Below are 14,613 nucleotides of genomic sequence, written 5' to 3'. Positions count from 1 at the left end.
CAGAACCAATTTGCCTCTGAACAGAACATGTAAGGTCCATGGACTATAAGGAGTAACATAGGCTCCTTTGGCCATTTATTGGGCTAGACATCCCTGAGACCTGGTGTGACAACCCATATGTCTAAAGGTTTGAATACTAACCAAGTTAAGGTGTCGTAGAAATTGCATGCAGTGTTCACATTTTGGGAAAAGTGTGTTCATTTGATGACATTTACACAACGCATCGAGAAAGTGCACTGTTCCAATCCAATGTCCTTGCGGTTTCCCCCCTGTGGAGGTACATGACGTCACTGTAGTTGTGTCGAGAAGAAGAGAAAAGCACAGACGAAAGATTTACCCCTTAATAACACCGTTTCGATAGATTTGTATGACCAAAGTATACGTTCTTACGCTTTGAATCATGTCTACTCCCGCTAGAAGACGACTTATGAGAGATTTCAAAAGGTAATGCAGTGTTTTAGCTCTGCGTTTTTTTGTATTTAGCTAGCTAACGTTATCTAACTACAGTAACGCTTGCTGGAAGCTAGCTAGCCACTTGGCTCTAGTTAGCTAACAGTACCGTTCATTTGAGGCGTGTACAGTGCAGAGTTGGCTGTAGCTAGCTATCAATGAGCCAGTCATTAATTTAATACCTAGCCACGTTGTACTGTCTGGTACCTAGCTAGCTAGAGTAAGATGTAACAATGTTGCTTCAGTTAGCCAGCATGCTAGAGCCACACAGATGTGCTACTAGCCAGTTAACTTGTTTTTATTCATCAACATGTGTAGCTAGCTAGCTAAATATACTTGTATTTAGCTAGCTATCTAAGTTAAAGGAGTAGTTACCAATTTTACAACTTGATGTTATATGGTTCCTCACTCTGAATGTAGTCTATGGGCCAGGATAAACTGTACTCCATGATTTCGTTATTTAAGAACTGAAGTTTGGAATGGCATTTAACTTCTGCCACCACTAACTGAAATACTGAATCCTAGGAGTCGAGTCCAAACTGAATATTGACACTCAGAAATGTCCGACGACACCGGGAGTTGACTCTCCACGTATGTGTCATTGTTGTTAATAACAGTAAGGACAAATGGCAGAGAACGTCAAGCGACCGCAGTGAAGTCCTGTATTGCAATACTTTGAGAAGGAAATACAAACTTTGCGAGGTCGAATTGAGGTACAGGTGCAATGCTTAACCATCTGAAAGGGACACCGTGAGACCCAAGCCGTTGCTGGCAGCATCGCAGGTGTATTGTGAATTCACATGGATGTTTTGCTATCGTTTTAACGGAAAACATATTTTTTTAAATGGCAGTTTAAACTTTCAGAATTGTATCATTTGTCACATCTCTATTCCTACTCTACCTGGCTTCCTCTGCTATCAACTGTTCTTGTGTGTAAACTAGACCAATGGAGCATTTCTTGATAAGCATTGTGACTTTGGTAAATGCTTAGTTTAATTCAGTCTCACACAACACCTATTTTTAGACATGCATTGTTCATAAGATATTTTATTAGTTAGTCTATTTGTAGTCTACGTCACACAGCAAGTATCTGGTTGGCAACATCAATATTTCCTTACAGAGAACTAACTGTAAGCTATAAAAACAAAGAGTCGCACTCTCCATATTAGAGGTCGGCCGATTAATCGGAATGGCCGATTTATTTAGGGCCGATTTCAAGTCTTCATAACAATCTTCATAACAATCGGTATTTAAAAAAAAAAAACTTTATTTAATCTTTATTTAACTAGGCAAGTCAGTTAAGAACACATTCTTATTTTCAATGACGGCCTAGGAATGGTGGGTTAACTGCCTCGTTCAGGGGCAGAACGACACATTTTCACCGTGTCAGCTCGGGGGATTCAATCTTGCATTATTTAAACCAAATTGAACATGTTTCATTATTTATTTGAGGCTAAAGTAATTTTGATGTATTATATTAAGTTAAAATAAGTGTTAATTCAGTATTGTTGGCATTATTACAAATAAATAAAAAATATTGGCCGATTTAATCGGTATCGGCTTTTTTGGTCCTCCAATAATCGGTATCGATATCGGCATTGAAAAATCATAATCGGTCGACCTCTACTCCATATATACACTGCTCAAAAAAATAAAGGGAACACTTAAACAACACAATGTAACTCACAGTCAATCACACTTCTGTGAAATCAAACTGTCCACTTAGGAAGCAACACTGATTGACAATAAATTTCACATGCAGTTGTGCAAATGGAATAGACAACAGGTGGAAATTATAGGCAATTAGCAAGACACCCCCAATAAAGGAGTGGTTCTGCAGGTGGTGACCACAGACCACTTCTCAGTTCCTATGCTTCCTGGCTGATGTTTTGGTCACTTTTGAATGCTGACGGTGCTTTCACTCTAGTGGTAGCATGAGACGTGGTCTACAACCCACACAAGTGGCTCAGGTAGTGCAGCTCATCCAGGATGGCACATCAATGCGAGCTGTGGCAAGAAGGTTTGCTGTGTCTGTCAGCGTAGTGTCCAGAGCATGGAGGCGCTACCAGGAGACAGGCCAGTACATCAGGAGACGTGGAGGAGGCCGTAGGAGGGCAACAACCCAGCAGCAGGACCGCTACCGCCGCTTTTGTGCAAGGAGGAGCACTGCCAGAGCCCTGCAAAATGACCTCCAGCAGGCCAGAAACGTGCATGTGTCTGCTCAAACGGTCAGAAACAGACTCCATGAGGGTGGTATGAGGGCCCGACGTCTGCAGGTGGGGGTTGTGCTTACAGCCCAACACCGTGCAGGACGTTTGGCATTTGCCAGAGAACACCAAGATTGGCAAATTCGCCACTGGCGCCCTGTGCTCTTCACAGATGAAAGCAGGTTCACACTGAGCACATGTGACAGACGTGACAGAGTCTGGAGACGCCGTGGAGAATGTTCTGCCTGCAACATCCTCCAGCATGACTGGTTTGGCGGTGGGTCAATCATGGTGTGGGGTGGCAGTTCTTTGGGGGGCCGCACAGCCCTCCATGTGCTCGCCAGAGGTAGCCTGACTGCCATTAGGTACCGACATGAGATCCTCAGACCCCTTGTGAGACCATATGCTGGTGCGGCTGGCCCTGGCTTCCTCCTAATGCAAGACAATGCTAGACCTCATGTGGCTGGAGTGTGTCAGCAGTTCCTGCAAGAGGAAGGCATTGATGCTATGGACTGGCCCGTCCGTTCCCCAGACCTGAATCCAATTGAGCACATCTGGGATATCATGTCTCGCTCCATCCACCAACGCCACATTGCACCACAGACTGTCCAGGAGTTGGCGGATGCTTTAGTCCAGGTTTGGGAGGAGATCCCTCAGGAGACCATGCGCCACCTCATCAGGAGCATGCCCAGGCGTTGTAGGGAGGTCATACAGGCACGTGGAGGCCACACACTACTGAGCCTAATTTTGACTTGTTTAAAGGACATTACATCAAAGTTGGATCAGCCTGTAGTGTGGTTTTCCACTTTAATTTTGAGTGTGACTCCAAATCCAGACCTCCATGGGTTGATAAATTTGATTTCCATTAATAATTTGTGTGATTTTGTTGTCGGCACATTCAACTATGTAAAGAAAAAAGTATTTAATAAGAATATTTCATTCATTCAGATCTAGGATGTGTTATTTTAGTGTTCCCTTTATTTTTTTGAGCAGTGTATATACCTTCAGTCATTTATTGGTTAAAAAAACACCAATGTTTCAGCATCACTAGGTTATGTAGACAAACAGTGCAATTAGTAGATTGTTTGTTTACATAACCTGGTTCAAGCATTCATGACATTACCCTGACGAAGGCACAGTTTGGTTTTTACCAAACAAATTACTTTGAGGTTATACATATGGAGTGTGCAACTCTTTGTTTTTATAGCTTACAGTTTATTCGCAGTTAGTCAGAACATCTAAATAATGTTCTTTGGGTGTGCACCAGCTCATGCTTTTTATTGGACTTGCAGGGAACAGTGACATGATTCAACTGGGACTCACAATTGGTAACAGCACCATGTAGTAGCCTTTTCGTTGACACGGGGATTACAGTAAATGGGGTCAGTGGTGTTCTCTGTAGAGACTTGTAGCTGGATCTACAAAAAACAGTCTCACCTGGTGCGTGAAGGTAAGCTGTTGAAGTTCGTTTTTTAAATTTATTGCGGTGCGCTTTGGAATGGTACTGCTGGATTTAGAGTTACCAGAGAACACTGGGGTTTGGTGATAATAAGCGGCAAGGAGGACCGATATTTAAGGTTGTAATAATGCCGTTTGGGTTTTGTATGTTGAAGCCCACAATGGACTCTGGATTCTAGAGTGATTGTCATGCATGGCTGTTGTTTTGCAAACAAGCAATAACACTTCTTTCAGTTTAATAGGATGCACACTTGTCGTCTTGTTTGCTCCAAAATATTTTTGATGTTTAGAAAACCAGTCGTTGGGCCAGGGTTTAGGTTTCATTCTATTGTTTCCTCTCGGTTTTTCTGTCCTCAGACTTCAAGAAGACCCCCCAACTGGCGTGAGTGGTGCTCCATCAGAGAATAACATCATGATGTGGAATGCTGTTATTTTTGGGTGAGTGTTCTAAAGCCACCCTTGTTATTTTGCCAGCAGCATACCACCCTGCATACCACTGTTGGCTTGCTTATGAAGCTAAGCAGGGTTGGTCCTGGTCAGTCCCTGGATGGGAGACCAGATGGTGTTGGAGGGCCAGTAGGAGGCACTCTTTCATCTGGTCTAAAAAAAGATATCCCAATGCCCCAGGGCAGTGATTGGGGACACTGCCCTGTGTAGGGTGCCGTCTTTCGGATGGGACGCTAAACGGGTGTCCTGACTTTCTGAGGTCATTAAAGATCCCATGGCACTTATCGTAAGAGTAGGGGTGTTAACCCTGGTGTCCTGGCTAAATTCCCAATCTGGCCCTCAAACCATCACGGTCACCTAATAATCCCCAATTTACAATTGTCTCATTCATCCCACCCTCCTCTCCCCTGTAACTATTCCCCAGATTGTTGCTGCAAATAAGAACGTGTTCCCAGTCAACTTACCTGGTAAAATAACGCATAAATAAAAATAAAAAAAAGTTATTGTGCCAGTGTGATCATCCTGGCATGGGCATCAGGACCATGTGGATATGGGCAAATTGAGCTGTGGTTTTAGGCTACAGTCAGAGTGGGAGCCAGAGGTGTGTGTTGGCTGGGGGTTAGTTTAGATGGTGACATGTAATTGTTGAACTGTGGAGGCTATTTGCCACACAAATATTCCCATTTCCAATTAACAAAATAAATGTATCTGAAACCTGGAATGTATTGCATAGTCATACTCATTATTTGTATTTATTAGGGTCCTTGGGGTCCAAACAGGATTAAAACAACCATCACAACGTAACAGCCACATCATATATTAAACTTCTTTGTAATGCAATGTGCTATTTAATAGTCTGTATCAACATTCTATTTGTTATAAGGAGGGTGTAAAGAGCATCTCCTGGTGAACAAAAGTGCGAGCAGGCCTTGATCATATCAATCAAAATAATTTACATTTATTACAATAATTCAGGGAGACCATCTCCAGAGCAGAGGCTGACAAATGTCTAATTTGCCTTCTTTAAAGGGATGCTTTTGGCTTTTGGCAATGAGGCCTTTAATCTGACTCTGGGGAAGTAGATAAACTCATGGATACTGTTATTTTGTGTCTGCTTGCAGTATGAAGGAAGCCCTTATATTCTAATATCACAGCACCAATGTTCTCTAAACAACAGCTGGGAGGGGGGGAATAAAAATAAATAAATCTCTGCCTTTTTTTGTTGAGTGCTCCAACTCCTTTCAGCCTCAAATTAGTCCTTTTGGAAGTTTTTCTTGGTAAGCCATTCTCAACTGCCAGAGAGGCTTGTTCAAAGTCACAACAAAAGACAGACTTTTTACCAGCAGCTACAGAATCACACAATGTTCATACGGTCATCAATATCAGTGTACCTCCAGTCTGACGTCAATCACTATCAACAAATATGAGTTTAATACATACAGCATCAAGTATGAGTTTAATAAACAAGCAAAGTGTCAATACAGGATTAAGATTGAATCCTACTACACTGGCTCTGACACTTGTCGTATGTGGCAGGGCTTGAAAACTATTACGGACTACAGAGGGAAACCCAGACGTGAGCTGCCCAGTGACTAGGAGCCTACCAGACAAGCTAAATGCCTTTCATGCTAGCTTCGAGGCAAGCAACACTGAAGCATGCAGGAGAGCACCATATGTTCTGGATGACTGTGTGATAACGCTCTCGGTAGCCGATGTGAACAAAACCTTTAAACAGATCAACATTCACAAAGCCGCTGGGCCAGACGGATTACCAGGACGTGTACTCAAAGCATGCACGGACCAACTGTCAAGTGTCTTCACTGACACTTCCTGACTGAGTCTGTAATCCCTGCATGTTTCAAGTAGACCACCATAGTACCTGTGCCCAAGGAAGCGAAGGTAACCTGCCTAATTGATTACCGCCCCGTGGCACTCACGTCGGTAGCTATGAAGTGTTTTGAAAGGCCGGTCATAGCTCACATCAACAGCATCCTCTTGGAAACCCTAAACCCACTCCAATTCGCATTCCACCCCAACAGATCCGCAGATGACGCAATCTCAATCATACTCCACAATGCCCTTTCTCACCTGAACAAAAGGAACACCTATGTGAGAATGCTGTTCATTGACTACAGCTCAGCATTAAACACCATAGTGCCCACGAAGCTCATCACTAAGCTAAGGACTCTGGGACTAAACGCCCCTCTCTGCAACTGGATCCTGGACATCCTGACGGGCTGCCCCCAGGTGGTAACAGTAGGCAACAACACACTGCCACGCTGATCCTTAACACTGGGGCCCCTCAGGGGTGTGTACGTTGTCCCCTCCTGTGTGCCCTGTTCACCCATGACTGCATGGCCAAACGCGACTCCCAACACTATCATTAAGTTTGCTGATGACACAACAGTGATAGGCCTGATCACTGACAACGATGAGATGGCCTATAGGGAGGAGGTCAGAGAACTGTCAGTGTGGTGCCAGGACAACAACCTCTCCCTCAGGCCCCCATTAACATCGACGGGGCTGTAGTGGAGCGGGTCGAGAGATTCAAGTAGAGGTCGACTGATTAATCGGCATGGCCGATTTTAATTAGGGCCGATTTTCAAGTTTTCATAACAATTGGTAATTGGCATTTTTGGACGCTGATTGTGACCGATTACATCACAATCCACGAGGAGACTGCGTGGCAGGCTTGACCACCTGTTACGCGAGTGCAGCAAGGAGCCAAGGTAAGTTGCTAGCTAGCATTAAACTTATCTTATAAAAACAATCTTAACATAATCACTAGTTAAAACTTCTTGTGACTCTCAAACCCGGATCCGGGAGCGTAATCATCGCCTGACACTAATTAGCATAATGCAACGGACATAAATCTTCCTAGAAAATCTTCCTATTCATGAAAATCCCAAGTTAAATATATTGGAACACAGCTTAGCCTTTAGTTAATCACCCTGTCATCTCAGATTTTCAAAATATGCTTTACAGCCAAAGCTAGACAAGCATTTGTGTAAGTTTATTGATAGCCTAGCATAGCATTATGCCTTGATAGCAGCAGGCAACCTTGTCACGAAAATCAGAAAAGCAATCAAATTAAATCATTTACCTTTGATGAACTTCGGATGTTTTCACTAACGAGACTCCCAGGTAGATGGCCAAAGTTCATTTTTTTCCCCAAAATATTATTTTTGTAGGCGAAATAGCTCTGTTTGTTCTTCACGTTTGGCTGAGAAATCGCCCGGAAATTGTAGTCACGAAAACTGCAAAAAATATTCAAAATTAGCTCCATAATATCGACAGAAACATGGCAAACGTTGTTTATAATCAATCCTCAAGGTGTTTTTCTAATATCTATTCGATAATATATCCGTCGGGACAATTAGTTTTTCCTTAGGACCGATTGGAATAATGGCTACCTCTGTATTTTATGCGAGAATCTCTCTCGGAGCCACCATGTGACCACTTACGCAATGTGGCCGCCTACGGCTATTCTTCAACATAGATGCGTAAAACTACGTCACAATGCTGCAGACACCTTGCGTAAGCTCGTTGATGGCACATTCACAGCTCAATAGGGACTCATTGGAACGCAGCGCTTTCAAAACCTGGGGCACTTCCGGATTGGATTTTTCGCCTGCAACATCAGTTCTGTTATACTCACAGACAATATCTTTACAGTTTTGGAAACTTTAGAGTGTTTTCTATCCAAATTATCAATTATATGCATATTCTAGCATCTTGTCCTGACCAAATATCCCGTTTAAAACGGGAACGTTTAAAAAAAAAAATACTGCCCCCAGAGTCGCAACAGGTTAACTACACATGGTTGATATTACTAGTTTAACTAGCTTGCCCTGCGTTGCATATAATCAACGCAGTGCCAGTTAATTTATCATCGAATCACAGCCTACTTCGCCAAATGGGTGATGATTTAACAAAGGCGCATTCGTGAAAAAAGCACATTCGTTGCACCAATAACCATAAACATCAGTGCCTTTCTTAAAATCAATACACAAGTATATATTTTTATAAACCTGCATATTTAGTAAAAAGAAATTCATATTAACTAGGGAAATTTGTTTCTTCTCTTGCATTCAGTGCAAGCAGAGTCAGGGTATATGCAACAGTTTGGGCTGCCTGGCTCGTTGCGAACTGTGTGAAGACCATTTCTTCCTTAACAAAGACCGTAATTAATTTGCCAGAATTTGACATAACATTGAAGGTTGTGCAATGTAACAGCAATATTTAGATTTAGGGTTGCCACCCATTCGAATAAAATACTTAACCTCTCTGGGATCGTTCGGGACTCTAGCGTCCCACCACTCCAACAGCCAGTGAAATTACAGGGCGTCTGTGAATATAACAGAACCCATATGGCAGGCGTAAACCTGAGACAAATCCAACCAGGAAGTGGGAAATCTGAGGTTTGTAGTTTTATTTAAGTGATTGCCTATCCAATATGACTCCAGTCACCCAAGTTATAGACTTTCCTCTGCTACTGGACAGCAAGTGGTACCGGAGCTCCAAGTCTAGGACCAAAAGTCTCCTCAACAGCTTTTACACCCAAGCCATTAGACTGCTGAACAATTCATAAAATCGCCACCGGACAATTTACATTGACCCCTTCCTTTTGTACACTGCTGCTACTCACTGTTCGTTTGTTATTTATGCATAGTCACTACGCCCCCACCTACATGTACAGGTTACCTCAACTAACCTGTTCCCATGCGCACTGGCTCGGTACCGGTGCCCCCTGTATATAGCCTCATTATTCTTATTGTGTTGCTTTTTATTTTAGTCTACTTGGTAAATCATTTCTTATTTTTGAACTGCACTGTTGGTTAAGGGCTTGTAAGTAAGCATTTCACGGTATAGTCTACACTTGTTGTATTCGGCACATGTGACATATAAAGTTCAATTTAATACATAACATATAGCATCAAGTATGAGCTTAATACATAACATACAGCATCAAGTATGCATAGTGACCATCAACTCTTGATGCAAATGTTTCACAAATAGAACACTTGAAATCATATGTATTACATAAAGGGGAAACACATAAATATGCTAAGCATTGTGTTAAATAAAGTTAATTTCAGTTAAGAGTAATTATCTTTAAATATTCCCCATTGGGGCAATATGTTTGTTTTGTTAGTCGGGGTCTAATTACTAGATATGAGCTTGTTACAGTACAAGTAATTGTTCCTCTCTTTATTTGCAGGCCTGTGGGTACACCATTTGAGGATGGTAAGATAAAAAAAAATGTCTAATTCAGTTTGAGTTGGCTTACAGGAATGTAAATCATCAGTTTATCATAACACTACTGTAACCCATGAACTGGTTGAAAACAATAAACTTGGCTTTCTTACTTTTCCCAGTCATGCTAGCCAAGAGCAAAGACAGTCTTGGTATTCCGAAGTGTGATCAGTTTGAACAGGTGCATGACTCCGCCTCCTTTAATTATGCTGTGTGGAATCTGGAGAAAGTGCTGAGTCAGCCTTCATATTCAGGCTTATATTAGTCATGTGACAGACTGTTAGCTGTGGGGTGGACCACTTTTCTTTCTCCCCTCCATAAAGGTTTAGTTTGATTAATGAGGAACGGATGTTTCTTTTTAGTAACACTAATTGTCTCTCTCTCTCTGCAGGAACTTTTAAACTTGTGATAGAATTTTCAGAAGAGTACCCTAACAAGCCACCCACGGTTCGATTTATCTCCAAAATGTTTCACCCAAATGGTAAGAGAGTCCCTATGGACACATTTGAGATGTCCTAAATACTTTGGTCACGTTATTGATGGGAAAGTGAACTTGGTATGAACTTTTCAGCATTTAGCTCTTCCAGCGAGTAAGCTATTCTGTGTCATGTGATTGTGTATACATCTTTCTTTGAAATTAAAGCAATCCTTTTGATCTTGCAGTCTATGCAGATGGAAGTATATGTTTAGACATCCTTCAGAATCGTTGGAGCCCCACGTATGATGTGTCGTCCATTTTGACGTCTATCCAGGTAGGTTTGTAATCCTCTCCTCCATCAGTCTGACATCATGAGACTACTTTGTCTGTGTGCATATTACAAATGCAACACAGGTTCTTTATGTAGTGTACTTAATTTGTGTTTTGCAGTATGCTCTGTATGACCTTTGTTGTAATGTAGCATTGTCGTGTTATTTCTGCTCCTGGATATACTGTATGTAAGACTCAGACACCTCACTAAAAGTGTAGTCGAAGAACTACACACGTTCATACCGGTACATTCAATCACAACTTCTTTTTTTTGTGTTCACAGTCCCTGTTGGATGAGCCGAATCCTAACAGTCCAGCCAACAGCCAGGCTGCACAGCTCTATCAAGAAAACAAGCGGGAGTACGAGAAGAGAGTTTCTGCCATCGTGGAGCAGAGCTGGGTAGACTCCTAACACATCTCCCCCACCCCCCCATCACTCCTATCAAATGCTTCAATCGGTCATTTACCTCATCAAGAAAATAAGCCGACATCAGAAGAACTTAAGTGCCACCAGAAAGAGAAAGTAGGGACTTTTACTTGCTTGCCAACACATTTGAAGAAAATCAATCTGATACTTGTGTTCTTGTTCCAATTTTTTTTTATTGCATGATGTGAAATAAGTTATTGCTAACAGAATTTGTAATATATATTTTTTTGTTCGATTGATGCTGTTATTGTTTAGTTTCTACAGAATAGTTTATTTTTTAACATCTCTTGGTTTAAACCATTTGAGAGTATTTTGTCATATCGGCAAATTAGTAGAAATCCATAAAACATGACGACTTGGTTAAAATAATGTATTTTCTGGGAAATTCTACAGTCTGTTGTGTAGCATAAATGTAAGATCAATTGACCAGCTATAAAGCAGACATATTCTTTTGCACCCATCCTGGCAGTAGTTTCAAATTACCGCCCTGAATGGAGTCAGTACTATTGATGAGTGATCAAGGTAACTATGGCATTCTGCTTGTCGATTAAAAACATTTAAAAGAAGAAAAAAAAGACAAGTTACAAACACAAGATGTCTCATGTCATGTGTTAATTGTATGAACTTTAAGTACAGTGGCACTCGTAATAAGAGGATAATTTGTCTCATCTAGGAAAATGGACAGATAGTAGGCTGACTCCAACAAAATCCTACTGTTTGGATCTATAATTGAACAACACATCTGCTAAGCCTTTTTCACATTTTGTTAGCCTTATTCTACAATTTTTACATTTATTTTAAAATTCTCTCCAATGCCCCATAATGACAAAGCGAAAACGGGTTTAGACATTTTAGCAAATGTATTTAAAAGAAAACAACATACCTATTTACATATGTAGTTCAGACCCTTTGCTATGAGACTCGTAATTGAGCTCAGGTGCATCCTGTTTCCATTGCTCATCCTTGAGATGTTTCTACAACTTGATTGGAGTCCACCTGTGGTAAATTCAATTGATTGGAAAGTATTTGGAAAGGCACACCTGTCTGTATAAGGTCCCACAGTTGACAGTGCATGTACGAGCAAAAAGGAATTATCCATAGAGCTCCGAGACAGGATTGTGTCGAGGCACAGATCTGGGGGAAGGGTACCAAAACATTTATGCAGCATTGAAGGTCCCCAAGAACATAGTGGCCTTTTTTGGAACCACCAAGACTTCCTATAAACTGAGCAACTAGGGGAGACAAGCCTTGGTCAGGGAGGTGACCAAGAACCCGATGGTCACTCTGACAGAGCTCCAGAGTTCCTCTGTGGAGATGGAAGAACCTTCCAGAAGGACAACCATCTTTGCAGCACTCCACCAATCGGGCCTTTATGGTAGATTGGCCAGACAGAAGCCACTCAGTAAAAGGCACATGACCGCCCGCTTGGAGTTTGCCAAAAGGTACCTGAAGGACTCTCAGACCATGAAAAACAAGATTCTCTGGTCTGATGAAACCAAGATTCTTGGGCCTGAATGCCAAGCGCCACATCTGAAGGAAACCTGGCACAATCCCTACGGTGAGGCATGGTGGCAGCATCACGCTGTGGGGATGTTTTTCAATGGCAGGGACTGGGAGACTAGTCCGGATCGAGGCAAAGATGAACGACGCAAAGTACAGAGAGATCCTTGATGAAAACCTGCTCAGGACCTCAGACTTGGGGCGAAGGTTCACCTTCCAAAAGGACAATGACCCTAAGCACACAGCCAAGTGGCCGAGTGGCTTCGGGACAAGTCTCTGAACGTCCTTGCGTGGCCCAGCCAGAGACGGGACTTGATCCCGATCGAACATCTCTGGAGAGACCAGAAAATAACTGTGTAGCGACGATCCCCATCCAACCTGACAGATCTTGAGAGGCTCTGTATCACCAAATACAGCTGTGCCAAGCTTGTTGTTTCATACCCAATAAGACTCGAGTTTGTAATCTCTGCCAAAGGTACTTCATCAAAGTACTGAGTAAAGGGTCTGAATACTTATGCAACTCTTTATTTTTTAAATTTTTTAATTTACATATACATTTGCAAAAATGTCATCTGTTTTTGCTTTGTCATTATTGGGGTGTTGTGTGTAGATTGAGGTGGAAAAAGTCAAAGGGTCTGATTACTTTCCGAATGCACTGTATTAACGAGTACACTGTCCATATCCAACATTATTATGGAAGTCATTTTTCATATTTACTAGGGTAAATAACATCTGCTGAATATGTGTATGTGATAAACATTTGATTTGCTATATATATATTTTTTACAGGATGGGTCATATTGTGGCAAGTGGTTCATTTAACCTTATATGGAGAAGGGATATGTTATACATTTTTGTGAATTCACTCAATGTATATGCTGTGTAAACAAAATAAAACATTTTTCAGACTTTGAGATGATTTTGATTTCAGCTCTTCTGTGAAGAGTGCAGCTGTGGCATGTATAATTGTTTTGTCTTTGATTGTATTATGGACTAGGGTAAATAATCCTCATCCGCTGCAACCTCGATGGGTAGTAGCAGGCAACTGGGGGAGAATCTCATTTGGGGGAAAAGACAGTCCTTTGTGACCATAAGTTAGGTAAACGGAGGAGTGTCCTCGCCTCCCCCTGAGAAAGCACGAGTATCCTACCGGAGTCCTTTGCTGAAGAATTTTGAGATCTGTCCACCCCTCTGAATGAGCGGTTTTCTCAAAGGAGAAAAGCATGCACACATTTAAACGATACCCTACTTATCCTTTTATCTATAAAATGTTTGCACAACTATACTGAACAAAAATAAACACAAAACGCAACAATTTCCCAAGATCTTACTGAGTTAGTTCATATGAGGAAATCAGTCAATGAAATTAATTCATTAGGCCCTAATCTATGGATTTCACATGACTGGGAATACAGATGTTGATCAGATAGCTTAAAAATGGGCCTCAGGATCTCGTCACGGTATTTCTGTGCATTCAAATTGCCATCAATAAAATGCAATTGTGTTTGTTGTCCGTAGCTTATGTCTGCACATACCATAACCCCACTGTCACCATGGGGCACTCTTTTCACAACGTTGACATCGGCCACCCGCTTCGACTACACAACGCCATACATGCTGTCGGCCATCTGCCCGTATCAGTTGAAACCGGGATTAATCCGTGAAGAGCACACTTCTCCAGTGTGCCAGTGGTCATCGAAGGTGAGCATTTGCCCACTGAAGTCGGTTACGACACCAAACGGCAGTCAGGTCAAGACCCTGGTAAGGACGATGAGCACCCAGATGTGCTTCCCTGAGACGGTTTCTGACAGTTTGTGCAGAAATATTTTGTGCAAACCCAGTTTCATCAGCTGTCCAGGTGGCTAGTCTCAGACGATCCTGCAGGTGAAGAAGCTGGATATGGAGGTCCTGGGCTGGCGTGGTTACACGTGGTCTGCGGTTGTGAGGCTGGTTGGACATACTGCCAAATGATCTAAAACGACATTGGAGGCAGCTTATGGTAGAGAAATTAACATTCAACTCTCAGGTAATAGCTCTGGTGGACATTCCTGCAGTCAGCATGTCAATTTTCACTCTCAAAACTTGAGACATCTGTGGCATTGTGTGACAACTTCACATTT

At 42.1% G+C, this 14,613-nt stretch overlaps 1 protein-coding gene across 1 annotated transcript; it reads left to right on the top strand.

Moving 5' to 3' along the window:
- Nucleotides 1-263: 263 nt before the first annotated feature.
- On the top strand, nt 264-11,588 carry LOC110537727 (ubiquitin-conjugating enzyme E2 B). The gene is made up of 6 exons (XM_021624062.2): nt 264-444; nt 4,473-4,553; nt 9,784-9,809; nt 10,210-10,299; nt 10,482-10,570; nt 10,850-11,588. The coding sequence occupies exons 1-6, from the start codon at nt 401-403 to the stop codon at nt 10,976-10,978; spliced, it is 459 nt and encodes a 152-aa protein (XP_021479737.1). The 5' UTR covers nt 264-400; the 3' UTR covers nt 10,979-11,588.
- The last annotated feature ends 3,025 nt before the right edge of the window (nt 11,589-14,613 follow it).

The sequence above is a fragment of the Oncorhynchus mykiss genome, chromosome 12, assembly GCF_013265735.2.
Source record: "Oncorhynchus mykiss isolate Arlee chromosome 12, USDA_OmykA_1.1, whole genome shotgun sequence".
Lineage (NCBI taxonomy): Eukaryota > Metazoa > Chordata > Actinopteri > Salmoniformes > Salmonidae > Oncorhynchus > Oncorhynchus mykiss.
This window is presented reverse-complemented; position numbering and strand designations above follow the sequence as displayed.

Excerpts from the sequence above, each read along its gene's own strand:
- LOC110537727 (XM_021624062.2), top strand. The coding sequence starts at position 401 with ATGTCTACTCCCGCTAGAAGACGACTTATGAGAGATTTCAAAAG. Across the intron at positions 445-4,472 it reads CTTATGAGAGATTTCAAAAG|ACTTCAAGAAGACCCCCCAA; the intron begins GTAATGCAGTGT and ends TTCTGTCCTCAG. Across the intron at positions 10,300-10,481 it reads CAAAATGTTTCACCCAAATG|TCTATGCAGATGGAAGTATA; the intron begins GTAAGAGAGTCC and ends TTGATCTTGCAG.